At 37.4% G+C, this 20,441-nt stretch overlaps 1 protein-coding gene across 19 annotated transcripts in view; it reads left to right on the forward strand.

The window, feature by feature from the left end:
* The window catches only part of STAU2 (staufen double-stranded RNA binding protein 2), a 320,498-nt gene that overhangs the window by 172,997 nt on the left and 127,060 nt on the right, over positions 1-20,441 (forward strand). For 18 of the 19 annotated variants that reach the window (XM_047728851.1, XM_047728856.1, XM_047728849.1 and 15 more), the window contains one exon: positions 12,882-13,189. In XM_047728851.1, coding sequence (XP_047584807.1) covers positions 12,882-13,189 — 308 coding nt within the window. Of the gene's footprint in view, positions 1-12,881; positions 13,190-14,056; positions 15,618-20,441 lie in introns of those variants that run through there. The other variant, XM_047728855.1, reaches the window with a different exon arrangement.

Consider the following 20,441-nt stretch of genomic DNA (forward strand, 5'->3'; position numbering starts at 1 on the left):
GAAACTTGGACATTTTCATATGATGAGACTATGAATCTTTTATAAACCTGTTTCTAGTGGTGTGTGTGGGGGGTGCCACTTGGCCTGTGAATGAGGGGTGCCGCCTTGTTATTGTTAGTTGCAGGTGCAAGTCCAGTTTACCCCTTTTACCTACAGTGATACCCAAGGTGGGGGGCTCTTTATTATTGATGGATAGGCTGTGAATTCTGGCTGCACATGATCTTCATAGACACCACAGTGGAAATAATCCTTTCATTACTAGTTGATGATTAAAGTCCTCACTCTCTGCGGTTCCTTTCCTAACAACACTCCAGCAGGGAGAGGAAAAGACATCTCATTACTGCTGGGTGGGGGTAAGGTAAATGTCCAGGCTTTCTGTGATCTCCATTGATACTATAGGGTGAAGTCCCAGTTCCCTACTAGGCCTTCTCTAATACTACCACAGTGAGGGTGTGGGGAATCTTGTTATGGCTTTTTGGGAGTAAAAGTTTAGGCTCCAGACTTGGCCTTTGTTGTCATCGGTAAGAGTAAAACAACAGATGTTGTTTCCTGTCTTGCTAATTTTGGCCATTCTAACTGGTGTAAGGTGATATCTCAGTGTGGTTTTAATTTGAATCTCCCTGATGGCTAGTGATGATGAACATTTTTTCATGTGTCTGATAGCCATTTGTATGTCTTCATTGGAGAAGTGTCCATTCATATCTTCTGCCCATTTTTTGATATGATTATCTGTTATGTGTGTGTTGAGTTTGAGGAGTTCTTTATAGATCCTGGATATCAATCTTTTGTCTGTACTGTCATTTGCAAATATCTTCTCCCATTCTGTGGGTTGCCTCTTTGTTTTCTTGACTGTTTCCTTTGCTGTGCAGAAGCTTTTGATTTTGATGAAGTCCCAAAAGTTTATTTTGGCTTTTGTTTCCTTTGCCTTTGGAGACATATCTTGAAAGAAGTTGCTGTGGCTGATATCGAAGAGATTACTGCCTGTGTTCTCCTCTAGGATTCTGATGGATTCCTGTCTCACGTTGAGGTCTTTTATCCATTTTGTTTATCTTTGTGTACGGTGTAAGAGAATGGTCGAGTTTCATTCTTCTACATATAGCTGCCCAGTTTTCCCAGCACCATTTATTGAAGAGACTGTCTTTTTTCCACTGTATATTTTTTCCTGTTTTGTCGAAGATTAACTGAACATAGAGTTGAGGGCCAAAATTAGCAAGACAGGAAACGTGTTGGAGGGGATGTGGAGAAAGGGGAACCCTCTTACATTGGTGGGAATGCAAGTTGGTGCAGCCTCTTTGGAGGACAGTTTGGAGATTCCTCAAGAAATTAAAAATAGAACTTCTCTATGACCCTGCAATTGCACTACTGGATATTTATCCCAAAGATACAGATGTAGTGAAAAGAAGGGCCATCTGTACCCCAATGTTTATAGCAGCAATGGCCACGGTTGCCAAACTGTGGAAAGAACCAAGATGCCCTTCAACGGACAAATGGATAAGGAAGATGTGGTCCATATACATTATGGAGTATTATGCCTCCATCAGAAAGGATGAATACCCAACTTTTGTAGCAACATGGACGGGACTGGAAGAGATTATGCTGAGTGAAATAAGTCAAGCAGAGAGTCAATTATCATATGATTTCACTTATTTGTGGAACATAACAAATAGCATGAAGGACATGGGGAGTTAGGAGATGGGAGTTGGGGGAAATTGGAAGGGGAGGTGAACCATGAAAGACTATGGACTCTGAAAAACAATCTGAAGGGTTTGAAGAGGTAGGGGGGTGGGAGGTTGGGGGAACCAGGTGGTGGGTATTAGAGAGGGCATGGATTGCATGGAGCACTGGGTGTGGTACAAAAACAATGAATACTGTTATGCTGAAAATAAATTTAAAAAAATGATTAGGGGCGCCTGGGTGGCTCAGTGGGTTAAAGCCTCTGCCTTCGGCTCAGGTCATGATCTCTGGATCCTGGGATCGAGCCCCGCGTCGGGCTCTCTGCTCAGCGGGGAGCCTGCCTCCTCCTTTCTCTCTTTGCCTGCTGCTCTGCCTACTTGTGATCTCTGTCTGTCAAATAAATAAATCTTTAAAAATAAAAAAAATGATTAAAAAAAAAGTAAAACAACAGTTTTTTGTGTGTGCTTCTCTGAATTAAATAGTAGTTTTTGTCTAAGTGCCTCGCTAGACAAAAACTCCTGACCTAAAAAATGAATTTGTTATTTTTGCAAGGCAATTTTTAAAATAAGAAGTGTCCTTAATATTTATATAATTCCAATCAGTTCATTTTATTTACAATATTGTGGAATCAGCCATAACTTTCTGAGTAATACATAGACTAATTTGTAATAAACTAAAGCATAATTTATACCATATAAAGAGAATGAAAAGAAAGTGTTGTGTGGATTAAATTCTTTCATCCTAAAGCTGTGCTTTTTCTATTATGTTAACTTAATACTTGAAGTTACTTTCTCACAACAAAATTATGATGCTGGCTGAGCACATTATTTTTCAATGTCTTCCCAAATGGTAGTTTCACAAGAGGAATTTTTTTTTTTTTTTTTTAAGTAATTTCTGCCTGGCTCCTGTGTCTGTCTTTTCTATTATTATGCTACTTGAGTGAGACTCTGGTTCATTGAGCCTAGAAAATAAGTTTGAAATGAAAAACAGGAGACACCTCATATTAAGTTTATCTTGACAGTTTCTTTTCTCTGTTCTGGTGTTAGAATATTTCAGGACTCATTTGCACAGAACTTGAACTTACAGATGCAAAGAATAATAGCTCTGGGTTTTATATTTGTTTGTTTGTTTTACTGATTGAATGGTAGTTACACATGCTGACCCCAAAGCCAGATGCCTGGTTGCAGTCCTAAGGCTTGCCACTTACCAGCTGTAACTTTGAGAGGTCACCATGACCTTGCTGTGCCTTGGGGCCTTCGACCGTAAAAATGGAGATAATCATAATTCCTGTGACAGAGGGTCATTGTGAGGATTACTGAGGTAATACATGCAAATCCTGCTTTCCAGTAAAGACTGTGTGAGTTTTAGCTATAATTATTATTGTTTTATGTGCTATCTGGAACAGATGCTTGGAGTGCAAGCAGGGGAACAATGGGATGCAATGTAGGGGGGTTTTGCAGTAGACAACTGTTTAAGTATGTTTCTTCCTGCTGAGAGAGTGGTCATTTGTATCATATGGAGGGCTTATATAATCCATTGTTGGGGGGATGGGGTTTGGTGGGGGCTTTTTTTTTGCAGTTTGGGGAAGTAGTCACTAAAATGGATTTTTTGTGTGTGTGGAGAAAGATGACTAATGATCTTTATTTTATAAGCAACATTTTAACCCTATTTAAATGACACATAATTGAACGCGGCTCATTATCTTCACAAGTTGCTCTCAAACTTCATTTTTACCCTAACAGTTTTGTCTTACTCAATAGAAATATTCACAGTTCTATCTTACTGAAAATGTTGAGCCTTGAGCAGCTTCTACATAAGCCAACTGAAACCATCTTTATTTTTAAGGTGAATTGTAGATTTATTCACCATACTCAGGTCCTTATCCTTTGTCATTATATATTTTTTAATTTTCTTTTTTCAAGAAAAAATAACAGTTCAGCTCCTGGGTTTGAAAACGCTTGCCTAGCCCCTTTCCTTGGCTAAGATAGTGTACATTAGTGCAGTGGAACAAGCTTTCCAAAGGCATTCCCCAATTTATTTGAAATTTGTTTTTTTAAAAATTCAATAGCATTTTTTTTTGCTATTATTGTTTTTAGGTTTTTAAAGGAAACTTATCATTTACCATTTAGTTGTTTCCCTAAACTGCATTATACTACTGAAATAATGAAGGTACAATCCCCCTGAGGTGTGCAGGGTTCTGTTTCATGGCTTCCTGTCAGGACTCTCCCCTAGGATTCCACCTTTTGTGGATTAGGGCTGCACTAAGCACTTTTTCCTCTTGGTACTATGCTCACCAGAAGTTTTTCGTATCTTGCCAACAAGTTCTGCCAGTAATTTAATAAATATGCATTCACCAAATTAATAAGTTCACATACATCATGTAAAATGTAGCCCCTGCCCTCCCAAAAAAAAACAAAGAAAAAAAGAAAAAAAGACCAATAAAATGCACAAATTAACAAAATTAGTGCTGTCTAACTCTTAAGGACAAGAATAAGGTTAGTTTTCACCACTGATTTAATTTATGCTTTTTGAGCACATTAAAATATGTCATTTTTTTCATTAGTTCAGTAATGACATCTTTTTCAGTGTAGCTTTTTTTTTTGAGATTTTATTTATTTATTTATTTATTTGAGAAAGAATGTGAGAGAGAGAGTGAGAGAGACCATAAGCAGGGGGAGGGGCAGAAGGAGTAGCAGGCTCCCTGACGAGCAAGGAGCCCAATTTGGGACTCAGTCTCAGGACGCTGGGATCATGACCTGAGCCATAGGCAGTTGCTTAACTGACTGAGCCACCCAGATGTCCCATCAGTGTAGCTATTTCTTTAATCAGAATAGCTTTAGCGTTATCTGTAATGTGAGGTGTGATCAAATGTTGGCTAGTTAAGAGAACTTTTCTTCCAAGCTGATTCTGAAACTGACCTTAAAAAAGAAATTCTGGGGCGCCTGTGTGGCTCAGTCTGTTAGGTGTCTGCCTTTGGCTCATGTCATCTCAGGGTCCTGGGATGGAGCCCCATGTCCAGCTCTCTGCTCAGGGGGGAATCTGCTTCTCCCTCTCCCTCTCCCTCATTGGTCTCCCTCTCTTTCTCAAACAAATAAAAAAAAATTAAAATAAATTAAAATTTAAAAACTCGGATAAATTATTTACATTTGTTTGATTTTTTTCCATTGTATTGCTTTTATCCAACATTTTCCTTTTTTAGTTTGATTTTCAGAAGAATTTCTTCCAAATTTTGCATTAATTGGTTTTTGTTTCCTCCTAGATAATTTATATTTGACTTAAAAATTAGGCAGAACTAGGGACCCTTGAGCCTCAGCTTGAAGACAGGTGGATACTGAGCTGTGTGGAAAATGAGAGGTGGGGTCCCCTAAAAACAACACCCTGTTCCATTGTATCTCAACAATACGGCAGCAGGAAATGGAGATTTCTCTTTTTAAAAATTTTATTTATTTATTTATTTATTTATTTATTTATTTATTTATTTGACAGACAGAGATCACAGGTAGGCAGAGAGGCAGGCAGAGAGAGGAAGGGAAGCAGGCTCCCTGCTGAGCAGAGAGCCCGATGCGGGGCTCGATCCCAGGACCCTGGGATCATGACCTGAGCCGAAGGCAGAGGCTTTAACCCACTGAGCCACCCAGGCGCCCCTCTTTTTAAAAATTTTTTATTTAAATGCACTTTAGTTAACATATACTATATTATTAGTTTTAGGGGTAGAGTTTAGTGATTCATCAGTTGCTCATTATTATCAAGTGTCCTCCTTAATGTCTGTCACCCATTTACCTAACCCTCCACCCACCTCCCCTCCAGCAACCCTCAGTTTGTTTCCTAGAGTTAAGAGTCTCTTACAGTTTGCTGGAAATAGAAATTTCTAAGGTCCAATCAGCTTAGTAGCTAAAGAACATGCAGAGGATGGATTGACTCTTCCTGTCTCTGGGAAGGTGACCATGGTGGTCTGGTGGTTCCTTCTTGGGCTGCATACGTGCTCATCTGATAAATGGCCCTGAACTTCCTGGGAAAGAAAGATTACTAGCCTTGAGCCCAGAGCCTGGAAACCAGAGACTGCATTAGGCAGAGGCAGTGGTCAAAGCTGCAGCCCTCAAGGAGCAGGCACTGCCAGTGCCAGCCCCGCTTGCTCTGAGGGCCATATCTAGTGCTAGTGCCACTGTCCTTCCTACCTTGATGTCTCAACAGGATCTTGTTCTAGGGTCTCTGTACAGAGCGAGAGGCCCAGAGCAATATAACAGCGCTTTCTCATAATTGGGTTTTTACAACTTTTTAAAGCTGTAAAAGTGGTACAGATGGTTTGCGTGTACCCATCACTCGGCTTCTCCCAGTGGTGACAATTTACATAATTACATTTACAAAACTAGGAAATTGATACTGGTATAATACAATAGACCCTACTTGGATTTCATGAATTTTCGTGGAGATGATTTTTAAAAATCATTGTAAAATAGATAAATCATGTTATTGTTGCTCATGCTTTTCTCAGATTTCCTGTTGTGAAACAGTAGTCCATTTCCCAGTTTTTAAGATTTTTCTAAAATTACAATTTGTTTCTGAAACTTTAAAGGTAAGGTTTATTGAGCAGATTAGAATGATGACAAAAGATGTTATTAACACCATCAAGACACACAAGGGAAATTTAGTGAGCAGCAAATGCTAGCAAGGTGGACTTCACCTTTATCAACTGGAAGATCAGCCACGTAACATATTAGTACCTGGCTGCCATTTAAAACTTTGGACAAGAGATTTTAAAAAGCAAAACTCACTGGGAATCAATTTTGCCAGGAGCAGCCACGTAACTTTTCAGATAACCAGTTCAAAAAATTGAGGGGTGTTTTAAAATAATTGATGATAATCAAGAGTAGGATAGATAACCCTAAACAAAAGTATTCTTTTTTTTTTTTAAGATTTATTTATTTATTTTAGAGAAAGGGAGTTGGGGTGGGGTAAGGAGCAAAGGGAGGTGGAGTCTTTTTTTTTTCCCCTAGTTTGATTTTATTTTATTTCGTTTTAGGAAGTCTAGTTAACATCCATCACCACACAGTTACCCATTTTTTTTCTTATGATGAGAACTTTTAAGATCTAGTCTCAACAACTTTCAAATATGCAATACAGTATTTTTAACTATAGTCACCATGCTGTACACTGTATGCTCAGGATTTATTTATTTAAGCAGACTCCGTGCTGAATGTGGATGCCAACATGGGGCTTGATCTCACAACCCTGAGGTCAGGACCTGAGCTGAAACCAGGAGTCAGACACTTAACCAACTGTGCTACCGAAGCACCCCAGCAAAATATTCTTTCTGGCCAAAGAAAGAATAAAAATCTGAGGCATCAGCTTTCAAAGTATACACAGATAATTGACTTTCTTATTAAAATTTGGTGAATTGTCCATGATGTTATCAAAGTAGAAGCAGAGTCTATCTACCCCACATGTGCTAAATTTCAGTCAGAGGAATCTGCCACCCCAGCATTCTGCTCCTTGTCTCACTTTAAAAATTATTTTAGCCCTATGTGAATTATAACTTTTTGTTATGCAGAACTCACTGTGGCAAAAGAAGACCTGAGGATTGTTGGATATTTGAATATTTATTAAAAAAATTTAGTCCAAGTTTTGTGACAAAAATTCAAAAAATTCAAAGCTTTGATATAAAAAGTGACTAATCGATTTTACTAAGAAATAGCTATGTACTCATTTCATGGGCTTGCAGGGAAATGCTTCCTTACAGATTAACCATTTGCACCAGTGTGATAACATTGTCGATCTTACTACATTGGCTTGCCCTATTGTTCTGCTACCCTGATAGTACTCACTACTCATTAACACATTCTTCAGCCTCTCTCAGAGAGTCAGGACGTTACTGAACGTTGAAAGGCAAGGTTCTCCTGAGTTTGCTTATCTGCACATATGATAAAATCTTTAAAGAGAGCTTGATTCATAATGTCCTCTGCAACTCTCCCAGTAAGGACTGGAGCTCCATGAAGATGCTCCAGGAGGTTCTGCGTGAACCGGAAGGTTCACGTACACACTAGAAAGCAGCACAGGCCTAATGGGAGAAACATGTAAAATGGGCACGATGATCCAGCATTCTTCATTTTGTCAGATGTCACAGTGGTTGGCAAGGTTGGGCTTTTAAAATCCTATTCGAACATCCATATTTTAGGGAAATTTTGGTGACACGGTCTCTGGAATGTTGAGGGGCAACCACAGGGACATGGATCAGCCTAGTGTCACCCCAGGCAAACCCCAGGCGTGGAGTTTAATTCCTGGATTAAATATACCTGTTTGGAGCTGGCTGGGCCCTGCACTTAGCTCCTCAGTTGTTCTTTCAGGAGGTCATCGAATGTAATATTTAGGTATCCAGGCTCTAGAGTCAGATGCCTCGGAGTCATAGTCTAGCATTGCTTTGTCTTATCCATATGACCTTGGCAAAGCGCCATGCTTCAGGTTTTTTCATTTCTAATATAGAGAAATAAAAATGCCCTTTTCATGTGGTTGTTGTGGAGTATTAAATGAGATAATTTCATTTAAAATGCTAGCATAATGCCAGGGTTGTATCTGCAGTGTAGCTATGTACAATGGTTACAGACCATTAGTACCAGCGTAGGAGTATTAAAGGCAAAGTCAGACAGAGATGATGGGAGAATGGGTTAGGGACATCTCAGAAAGAACATGAATATAGTAGGATGTAATAGGCTTGAGCAAGGGGAATACATTTGAAGTCCCTGAGGAAAACTGAGGTCCAGACTAACAGAAAAGAAGGCACAGACCTTCTTCACGAGAAGAAGTTTATCCTGCACAGTAATTAAATAAATGTAAATCAATATAACAATGAAATGTGGTAGTGTCAATAATTATTTAGAATAACTAAAACCTGTGTCAACAGACGAATGAGAAAAACAGGTTTAGTCACGTACTGCTAATAGAAGCATAAATTGGTATAGTTTTTCAGGAGGCCTAATTGGCAAAATAAGTTAAAGTTCTTAAATATGTAGAGCCTAAATTACTCTTTGATTCTACTTTCAGGCCCTCACCCTACTGAAAAGCTACTTACATTTACAGCAGGAAGAACATAAATGAATTGTGACCAATCCATACACTCTGTTACTAATATTCAAGTTAAAAATCATTCGGTAGTTGACCGCAGAAATCCACATGTGTCTTTACAGTCTTTCAACAACTATTATATTAGTTGAGCTCTCTAGAAAGGAATCTTCTTTATTTATGAAGAAAAGTCAACTCGGGCTTTACTGTAGAATAAGGGAGCCTGAACTCTGCATGAGTTCTTACGCTGTGATGTAATGCCTCTCTGGAGTGTTGAGAGAGCATTTTTGTTGCTTTATAATATTGTTATTGGCAAGCCCAGTACTGCTGTATAATAACAATACTGAAGTAATGCTGTTAGTTTCTTGATTTCTTATATAGAGTGTAGAATTTAGAGTCCTAACATTTAAATTAGTATTTAAGTAAGAATTATATGTGGTATTTATGCAGCTTGTGAAAAAACAAAAACCAGTAAGACATTTCATTTATCAAATTGGCAAATATTCTTACAACTTTATTGAGGTATAATTGAAGTATAATAAGCTGCATATAATGTGTACAGTTTGATCAATTTTGACATATGAACTGTTTTTACAGCACTTCTGACACCAAATATGTGAGGATTTTTTTCCCTCATTATCAACCAATTCTCCAATTTTCCAACCTGTTGGGTGTCTTATAGTTCAACTCAATTCTGACATGACTCAGAATTAATGTAGAGCCCCACAGATGAAGGGCTCAGCCCCACAGGACTGCCCCATGTCAGATGCCAGTCACAAGTCCCATGCTGCCCCCTGTACTTCTCACCAACTGACTGGCTCTCAATTTAGGGAGTTCCACAACCCCCTCAAGTTTGATCATTTGCTAGAATGGCTCACAGAACTCAGAAGGATATTTTATTTACTATCACTGTTTTTTTTTTTTTTATAAAGGATATAAATGAACAGCCAGATGATGAGGTACCATGGGGTGAGGTCTAGAAGGGTCTGGAGCACAGCAGTTGGCATAGGGGTACACCACCCTCTCAGCACATGAATATATTCAGAACTCAGGCACTCTCCAGGCTTCATCATTTAAGGGTTTTATATGGAGGTTCCATTACGTAGGCAAGGTTGATTAAATCATTGGGGATCTGTAGCTCCTCTCACCTCCCCAGAGGTCAGGGTGTAGGACTGAACGTACCTTTTTTTATTGTTTTGTTACAGAGGGTATCATTTAAAAATCTTCTCACTTATCTACACACAAAGCAGAGACAAAGTTTTTTTTAAATAATAACAATATTCAACCCCAAAATAGGAAAAAATAGGTACTTTCATATATTAATATGGGAGTGTGAAATTCTTACAGCTTTTTTGGAGTTGTACCAATTTGGAGCAAATTGTTAATGTCAAAACCTAAAATGTATATTGTTTGAATAGCAATTCTGCTTGTAATTTAAGGAAATAAATTTTTCTATAAACAAGGATTTAAAAACAAAAATGTTCATCACTATGTTGTTTATAATTACAAAAATTTGGAAAAAAGTTAGATGTCCAACAATATGGACTTGTTTAAGGAAACAATTCATGTAATGAAATATTATGCCTTAATAGTAGTAGTAGAAGTATATTGTTTTATAAACAACAGGATCATATGGTAGGCCTATGTTTTAACATATTTCTTAAACTCAACACCAAAAAAGTTCATACAAAAAAAAAGATTAAAAGCATATATTTAAAGCATAATGTTAATAGTCATTTCCTCTGATTAGAGGAAGATTTGTCTGTATTTTATCCAGTGCATGTTTTCTTTTAAAAAAATTTTATTGAAATTTCTTCCCAGTTATAAAACTAACACAAAGGCATAATAATAAAGCCAATCCATTATCCATAAAATAAAATTATTAATTTGAGCTGTATAAATTATTTTTAAAAAATAACAAATATTTTATGTTTTGATGCTATTGGGATAAAGTCCCTGGACCTTGGCCCCTGCCTCCCTCCACCTTAACCTTTTGCAGTTCCCACCTGTCTCTTCATGCCCTAGTGGTAAGGAACTGCTGAAGGTTTTCTGGCACACGCACTCTACTGGTCCCTGCCTCTGTCTCTCTGCCTTCAGTTCTCTTCCTCCTTGGCTTTATTCTCCTTATCCCCTGAAATCTGCTGTCAGTGTCATGCCCGGGAAGCCTTTCCTGAGCTCCTAGTGCTTCTCCTTTCCCATGCCCACTGCTCTCTGAATCCATCTTCACTGAGGCACCTACCACTTTACATGATCCCTTTTCGTTTTCCTCTCCTAACAGACTCAACCTGACTGGAGGTCAGGACAGCGTTGGTTAGCACAGTGCCTGGAACCTAGCAATAGGAGCTTAACCATGTGTGCGTGCGTGCGTGTGTTTGTAATTGAACAACAGAAATAAGATGTGATGGGATCAAACAGCGTGAAATGTTGGAAAAGTGTGAATATATCTGCATGACTGGAACATGGGATCTTCGTGAAGAATTTAGAAGAGAATAGAAATGTAAGGAGGAACTAGATGATTAAGGGCTTTGTATGTCATCCCAAGGAGTTTGGACTTAATAGTTCAGTGATGGGAAGCCAGAAAAGACATTAAAGTAAGAAAATGGCTAGCCTTAGCATTTTTCAAAGTGTTTAAAAGAGTTGTTATTAATGTTATGTAAAACACTAGGATATAGAATTGTTGAATCAGTATATGATACACCTGAAACTAATATAACACTATGTTAAATATACTAGAATTAAATTAAAATTTTAAAAATTAGATAAAAAATAAATTTGTGAAGTCCTGGGTTAAACCAAGTTGAATAGATTTTTGTTCTAAACTTCTCAGTCTTTACTATGCCGCTAATGTGCATTTTTAATCCTCCAAAAGGTAGGGGTGTGTGAATGTGAGATCATTTGCATTATTTCCTAGATTTATTTATCATGGGACACTTTTATTTGGGGCTGTGTTATAGACATTTGGGGAAATGGACACCAGGAAGACTAGCAGCAGTGAAACTTTTTTTTAAAAGATTTTATTCATTTGAGAGAGAGAGAGAGCATGCTCTAGGGAGCACAAGCAGGGGGAGGGGCAGAGGAAGTAGCAGACTTCCCACTGAGTAGGGAGCCCAACACAGAACTCCATCCCTGGACACTGAGATCATGACCTGCGCTTAACTAACAGCCACCCAGGCGCCACAACAGCGAACTCTTTTAGTGATTGTTTACAGTAGTCCAGGTGAGAAACAGTGAAGGCTTGAATCAGAAGGTTAATGGTGGGAGAGAGAGAGAGAGGCAAGAGCATGGGAATTAAGTTGTGTCCGTCAGAGCACATTCTCCAAAAGTGGTGATTTCTCAGTAATTTTTAAAGATAAGATTTGAGAGATGCTAATATCTGATCCAAAGACATTAGAACATTCAGTGTGAAATGTGGTTTGAAACATCTCTGAGACAAATGATAGTCAAAGGAAAGGGCTTCTTTTATAGGTTTACAACCCCACCCACTGATAACGTATCTCTTGGCTCCTTCCTCTTGATATCAGAACCTGCCCGTGGTCTGGCTTGAGCTAGCATACTTGATTATGACGGGACAAATTCTAGAGCGGCTATGGTAACTGCTTATCTATGAATGAGTCAAAATGGCTGTCAGGAGTGTAGGTTGGGCACCTGAGCAGATGAATGGTGGCATCATAATGAGATTATCAAGATAGGAGACAATGCCAGTTTTGGGAAGAAGATACTCTGTCACTTTTTGAAGTGTTCATGAGTTAGAATTGTCTGTGGGATACCTTTGTGAGGGGAAGAACACCTATAGGCCAATCAGGTATATGAGTTTGTACCTCAGATGACTTGGACTGATTCAGCCTTCATTTGACTTACTGTTTCTCAATTGCTGCATGTTTGAGGGGTTTCGTGTCTCTTTGGGAGATGATAAAATATTAAATTGCAGGTTGAAGACCCAGCACATTCCCAATCTTTTTAAACTTCTGACATGTTATTCACCTCTAAATTGAGGCTGCAAATGCCTTGGCACCTATGAGGAAGATGCTTAATTGACAGTGTTTCTTACCACTTTGTTATGAAACCAAGTAAAATCATTATATGAATAATGCTATAACATGTTTCTGTTTTAATTATTTAAATATAATAACAATGTTCCTTAATTTTATTTATAGCTCCAAAAGGAATTCTTCATTTGTCTCCTGATGTTTATCAAGAGATGGAAGCCAGCCGCCACAAAGTAATCTCTGGCACTACTCTAGGCTATTTGTCACCCAAAGATATGAACCAACCCTCAAGCTCTTTCTTCAGTATATCTCCCACATCGAATAGTTCAGCTACAATTGCCAGGGAACTCCTAATGAATGGAACATCTCCTACAGCTGAAGCCATAGGTTTAAAAGGAAGTTCTCCTACTCCCCCTTGTTCTCCAGTACAACCTTCAAAACAACTGGAATATTTAGCAAGGATTCAAGGCTTTCAGGTATGAATTTAAAAAAAAAGCAAAAACAAAAACAAGAAAACAAATTCATTAGCCCCAAATCCTTCATCACTATCCATCAGAAAGCTCATCCTTGCCTGCTAGTGTGACCTATATGCCACTTACATTGTGAAGTATTAGGAACACAGAAGTCAGAAAAAAGAGAGCCATATGCACATGCCTCATTTTCTTTTATTTTCATTCTATCCATTCTTCTTGTGCTGCCTGGATCACCTCCGTTGTCCTTCTTCTTCCTCTTATTATTATTTTTTTTTTCTGAAACATTTTTAATTCTCTGTTCTGTTTTCCAGTTGGTCTTGATTGGGTGCATTTAACTCCTCATTCTGTCTTCCACAAACAAAAATTCTGCCTTCATACATTTGGTATTAGTATTTAGCACTAAGTTCTCCCTCATTTACAATAAGGCTGAATTTTTCTGATGATGATTTTACTTTCATAGCAGTTTTGAAGTTGGCATTCTGTTGCTAGTAATGATTCAGGTATACCGTGAAGGTACAACATCCTAGAACTCTATTATCTTAGGAGCTAATTAAACAGTAATGACATGCTTTCTAGTTGTTTGAGGCATAAAAACATGTATTTGTTTTAGTGGATCATGTTTTGAACTGTCTAGGGTAGCACCTGTCTCATGGTACTAACAGTTTTGTTTCACCGGTCAGTCTGACTGTAGCTCACAGCTCACTGAACCTGTGTATATGAATTTGGGGATGGAAATTTTTTTCCTTATTTATTCTTTGTTCCCTTTTAAAACAAAACAAAACAAAACAAAACAACAGTCCTTTCTGGATAGAGCTTTTAAAAGAATTGTTAACTCTAGGACGAGGAAATAGCTGTGTTCTAATTTCTTAATTGCGGGGAGAATCATGTACTGAATGGTAACCACTGACCTGACCGGATGAGCAGCTGCGTGCTCGTGCGTAGGAAGAGTGTACTGCACCCCCAGATTTCACCGTTTTCATCCCCCTTTCCATCTTAGTCTTATTCCTTAAGACCAAAAACTGTAATTTCCTTTAGCAATGCTCTAGAAGCTCTGTATTGTGTAGAATGATCATGTATTTATAAACATTTTACAAGTTTAGATATAAAATCAGAAAGAAGATCATGTGTTTTGGCAGGTATTTTGCATGTTTTTTTGTTTGTTTGCCTTCAACAGAAACCTGATTCTTTCAAATCTACTGCCAGGTAATCCTTAGTAAGTTTTTAATTAGACTATTAATATGAAATTGAAGAAGCTGTTACCAGTTATTGGCTCTGTCATCTGAAATTTGAAACACTTAATTTGAAGTTAAAATTTTAGAATTTGTTTTTGTTGTTTACCTTAAGAATGACAGTAAATCACTGTTTAAAATAAAAAGACCACGATTCATACAGTTAACGTACTGGTAAAAAGCTAATAATTTAGTTCTATAATCTGCACACCATGAACTAAAAATAAACTGTGATGAAAAGAAATTCACTGCTTATTTACAAATCTAGTTATTTAGAAATGTCTGAGAGTAACACTGCATTTTTATAAAAACAAAAAGCACAAAATACATTCAAGCTCCAAATTGATTTTTTTTTGCTTGGAAATGTTACTATGGTAGATGTAATTTTGCTGCCAGAGGAACTACTTAAATTTTTTAAATTTGTATTTATTTGTTATTTCTTGGTGATGATAATAATTGCAATTTTATAATTACTTTAGTCAAAATGTAGAGTCTGTTTCCCCCATTATTGGCCTGACTGCTCAGACCTCTTTCTAAAGCTTACGCTAAGATAATATGCTCTTATTTATGGACAAGTTAAACATATCCAAATTTGTGTACTGTGATTTTTACATATTATTGAATATAAACAGATGGTTTTAAAACATTGCAGTGCTGCTTTGGTCAAATGAGCTTGGTATTGATGTGGAATATTGTATCACTGATAGATCACAGCCTGCAGCTGAGCAGTAACAGAAGCTCTGTGGGAAAAGGCTTAGTGTCCTGTCAGGCACAGAGCATATCTTCATAATGTCACGGTAAAAGGTTCTTTGTAGTTAAGAGTTTTAAAGCCTGTTTCTTTATGGGTAACTTTCTCAGGTGTCTTTACCTGGTAGGAAAACATGTAGACTGTTTCTCATTCTTAAATGTTTCCATTGGACTGTAGTTTAGAAATTATAGGGCCAGCTTGTTATGCATTACATGCTACTCTGTTATTTTTAATTTCTGGAATTTAAAAACAATAAATTCTTTTTCTGTGTTTCTAGGTTAGTACTTTTTTATTTTATTGTATACTGAATAGATATGATTGCATATTGAATATTGTATAAACCCTTCTTTGGCCTTCCTTGCCCATTGAAATTTGACTTAAGCCTATCAGAGCCATTGTATGTGACAGCTATATTGTATTACAAAGTAAAAATACATAGTGTACTGAAAACTAAGTTGTTTTAACTTTAAAATTTTTTTCATTACCCAATCTTTAATTGAAATTTATAAATTACAGAAAGCTTGTTTGCTCACTAGAATGTAGGTATTAAACTCACATCCTTTGCTTGAATCTATAAAATAATTATAATTATTATACAATTAAAGTTATTAATAAAGCTGACTTCACAGATAAGAATGTGACTGAACACTTGCACATTCTTGGTAGTTCTTTCATCATTGCCTGAGCTCACCTCAAGTTTTTATCCTATTTCAGATGCAAGCTTTTGGATCCCTATCATAAATCGATACATGTCTCTTTGAAGTCTTATTGAGTGCATTTTAACTATCCTCTTTTAAAACCTGAGTGTTCATATTGTTTTATTATTATTTAAAGAGAAGTTTTATATCAATAGTTCTGTGAGCCTTGGATTTTTGTCCAGCCCAGCCAGTATGCTTCTATAACTTCGGTGATTTTCACAAAAACTCATTCGAAATTACAGTTATACCAGTGTGTTTCAGGTTTCTTGTTATGTACCTCGATAATGCCAAAACTATTCAGCTTTTTAAAGACAGTTATTTTGGCAGGGACATTCTTGAAATGCTGTGCATTTGAACCAAAGTGGAAGACTTTGTTTTGTTGTGTTACAATTTACATTATTGTAAGTTTTAATATCATTAATATGTTTTGCCATACTAATGATATTAGAAATTTAGATTTGTGTAATTAGGTATAGGCAAGTTCCCTTGTCTTTTGGTTCTTGCACCAATTCTAGTGTATGTACAGGGGTTCGTGGTACCCACACAGCACCAAGCAGGGTGTCTGAGAATTCAACTCAGGTCTGATACTGTCTCCATGGAGACAGCATCAGATCCCACAGGTCTAGGGTTCAGTCCTATAAGACCCCCGCCCTTGTCTGCCAGCTATGAGGTATCAATCAAGCCCAGGTTGCTACCTGTACTTTTTTTTTTTTTTTTTGAAGATTTTATTTATTTATTTGACACAGACAGAGATCACAAGTAGGCAGAGAGGCAGGCAGAGAGAGAGGAGGGAAGCAGGCTCCCTGCCAAGCAGAGAGCCAGATCCTAGGGGCTCGATCCTAGGATCCTGAGATCATGACCTGAGCCAAAGGCAGAGGCTCAACCCACGGGGCCACCCAGGCGCCCCGCTACCTGTACTTTTGACTGACCAGCTATAAATCAGAGGTTCCCCCAGCCTCCTCCTCAGGTTCAATTAATTTGCTAGAGCAACTCACAGAACTCAGAGAATTTTACTTACTAAATCACCAGTTTATTGTGAAAGGATATAGCTCAGTTACAGCTGGATGGAAGAGATGTCTAGGGCAAGGTGTGTGGCTGGGGCACACAGCTTCCATGCCTTCTCCTGGTACGCCACTTTCCCAGCATCTCCATGTGTTCACCAAACCCAGAAGCTCTCAGGACCCTGTCCTTTTGGGCTTTTATGGAAGCTTCATTATACAGTCATGATGGATTAACTCATTGACCATTGGCAACTGATTCAACCTCCAGCCGTTCTCCCCTCCCCCAAGGTCAGGGGTGGTAGGGATGAAAGTTTCAACTCCCTAGTCAATTCTCGGCTCCATTTTCAATCAGCTCCCATCCATAGATGCTTTCAAAAGTCACCTCCTTAACATACAACTCTGTCGCTTTCAATACTTAGGAAAATGCAAGGGTTTTAGGAGCTAGTTTCAGAAAAAAGGGTTGAAGACCAAATATATATTTCTTATAAATCACGATATCACACTTTATTTAAATGAGTCATTAGAAAAGTAATTTGATTGGAAATGAAAATGAATCCTTTTAGCAAATTATCCTTTCTCGATGAATTTAATTTCAGTTTGCTCCTCTGTCCCCTTGTTGTGATCATCCTCCATTGAACAGTGTTGATTTTGAAACCTTCAGAGTAAAATATAATAAACTCGGTTTGTTTTTTTCATGAGGAATATAAAGAAACAGTTGTTGTCTTAGTTAAACCATAATTAGTTTATTTTACAAAATCAAAGTGTGTTTTATAGAGGAGCTTTTTTATTATTGTTTTAGTTGTTAGTGCCATTTCCAGCAAGATGAAAATGACAGTAGAAAGCTTTGAAATATCTATTTAAATTAAATGTCAGTAGAAAGCTTTGAAATACCTACTTAATTAAAAACTTTCTTTTCAAATATAATTCAAACTTAATATATTTCAACTGATATGTCTCCTTTTTTGAAGTTTAATAGGATTATAACAGACTTCTATTATAGTTATAGTCTTCTTTTAAATATTTGTTTAACATATATGATGTATAACATTTTAACAATATGACCTTAATGTAGATTAGATTGAGAATATGGTGTGGAAGGTACTGGCCAATCTGAGAATCAGCCTTTTTTAAAAGTTTTCATTATACCTCATTTTTTTAATAATCCAAATATTTATCATCAGAGTGGCTGTTTGCAGCCTTTTTTTTTTTTTTTAAGAATGAGGAATCCATTTCTTTTCAAAGAGAAATATAAGTTAAACTTTGTAGGTTTCTTTTTTTTTTTAAGATTTTATTTATTTATTTGACAGAGAGAGATCACAAGTAGACGGAGAGGCAGGCAGAGAGAGAGAGAGGGAAGCAGGCTTCTTGCTGAGCAGAGAGCCCTAGTGGGACTCGATCCCAGGACCCTGAGATCATGACCTGAGCCGAAGGCAGCGGCTTAACCCACTGAGCCACCCAGGCGCCCCAAACTTTGTAGGTTTCTAAAAGCAGAATATGTAGAAAGAGATCTTGCATGTACATATAACTCTCCCACATAGAAATGTTTTCCCCAATTTTTTTTTTTTAAGATTTTGTTTATTTAACAGAAATCACAATTAGGCAGAGAGAGAGGAAGGGAAGCAGGCTCCCTGCTGAGCAGAGAGCCTGATGCGGGGCTCCATCCAGGACCCTGGGATCATGACCTGAGCTGAAGGCAGAAGCTTTAACCCACTGAGCCACCCAGGCGCCCCCCCCCCCCCCCAATTTTAAATATATCCTTGAAACATAACTTACTGTGTCACTTCTGCGCCCAAATTTTCACCTACGTTTTTACACAAATGGGTGTGTAAAGTGAAGAGAAGTTATTCAGAGTACAATGAGTAGAACACATCTGTGGGGTTGGCATGGGGTCAAGAATACTGCTCTTATGGTCACTCTTTAAAAATCCCTCTTGGGTTTGGCCTTTACTATTTTCCAAAGACCTTGGAGAACTTGGTTTAGTGTTTGAACTCTCCCCACGGCTTGGTCTTTTTATAGTGACCCTAAGCTCATATTTGTTCTTCAGATGGGCAACCCAAGTTCATGCAAACTGAATTATTATATTGTTACCATTATATTTGACATACTTTGCCAAACTCCCAAAGGTATGCAGACTACATATTACATAACTTTACTATTACATATTATATAACAGTGGAATTACCAACTCATTTTGGTGAAATTTCCAACTCTATAGAGAAAAATTCTAGTTGGAAGAAAGAAATCCTGATGCATATAAGCGTATCTTGTAATTAGTAACAATAATACAGGTAAGAGGCAAGCAAGTCTCGAGTAAAGTAGTCTATTATTACTGCATGAACTATTCAGGACTAACTTGACCCTAAATCACTGCAGAGTATAGCCTGGAAGTCAGATGGACAAAGACATTCATCTTGAGCCTTGATGTACCAGCACACATATAGTAAGACATATAAGATATTTCAAAGAAAAAGTAATATACAACCAAAGAAAGAGCCTTTCCTACCACAGTGACTTTGATATGGCTCTAAAATGAGTGGTACAGAAAAAAATGGCGGCTGTTACAGGTCTTCTCTGAGTAGAAATATTTGTAGCTTCCTCTGTTTGCATCAGAAGAGATTTCAGCTCATCGTAAGAATTCTACTTGGAATCATTTGAAAATCAAGTCTTTGAAGAAAAAGAAATGATTTTTCATCTAGAGGGGAACTACATTTCCTTTTGCTGCAGAAGGTTGGCAATGATGTGATTTTTACTTAGTAGCATAAGATTAATTTTAATACCCATCAAGTCCCTTCATGTCTGGCTAGTAGCATCATACCAATGGTCATTCTAAGTCGTGTTGAAGTGATCTGTTTCCCTCTCTCCAGAATTCAGCTATATCTAAGATTTTTTTTTTTTTCATTAGTGACAGTGGTTAAAATTTCATGGATATTGTTCTCTTCTCACTCAGGGCAATTCTTGAGAGAGAGAACAGGATGTGGAGTTACTGCACATAAAGGATTTTTATACACAGAAAAAGATATTAACATAGCAGGGGCATACTTTATATCAGAGATATATGGGTAAACAAGAAAATGAAACTGACATTTATTAATTGACTCATTATAGATTAGATAGTGATGTAGGCATGTACATTATCTTACGACACAAGCAGAAATGCCTGGTACATATTTGCTTTTTGCTACAGATCTTTATTTTAAATCAAACTATTGTATCATGTTTGAAGATTTATTTCTGTAAGTAGGACTAGTTTGTGGTGATGGTCCATGGCCTTCTAGATATTGTTTTGTTTTAGTCATAGATTTCGTTAATAAATGTATTTAAGCCCTCATAGCTGAGTCTGTTATGTAAGAATTCTGACTCTTGAGCTGGAAGGAACTTTGTATTTTATTCTGAGATAAAATTTTATTTTGTGAACACATATTTGAGGGACTACACAAGTAAGACATCCTATTAGTAATATAGTTTACTTATTTCCTCTTGCAAAACTATTAATTTTAAATTCTGACAGATCTTTAAGTTCTGAAAAGTTCTGCTATCTTAACATGGTCACATCAAAAGGCAGATTTAACTGTCAGAGAT

The sequence above is a fragment of the Lutra lutra genome, chromosome 4 (assembly GCF_902655055.1).
Source record: "Lutra lutra chromosome 4, mLutLut1.2, whole genome shotgun sequence".
NCBI classification, from domain to species: domain Eukaryota; kingdom Metazoa; phylum Chordata; class Mammalia; order Carnivora; family Mustelidae; genus Lutra; species Lutra lutra.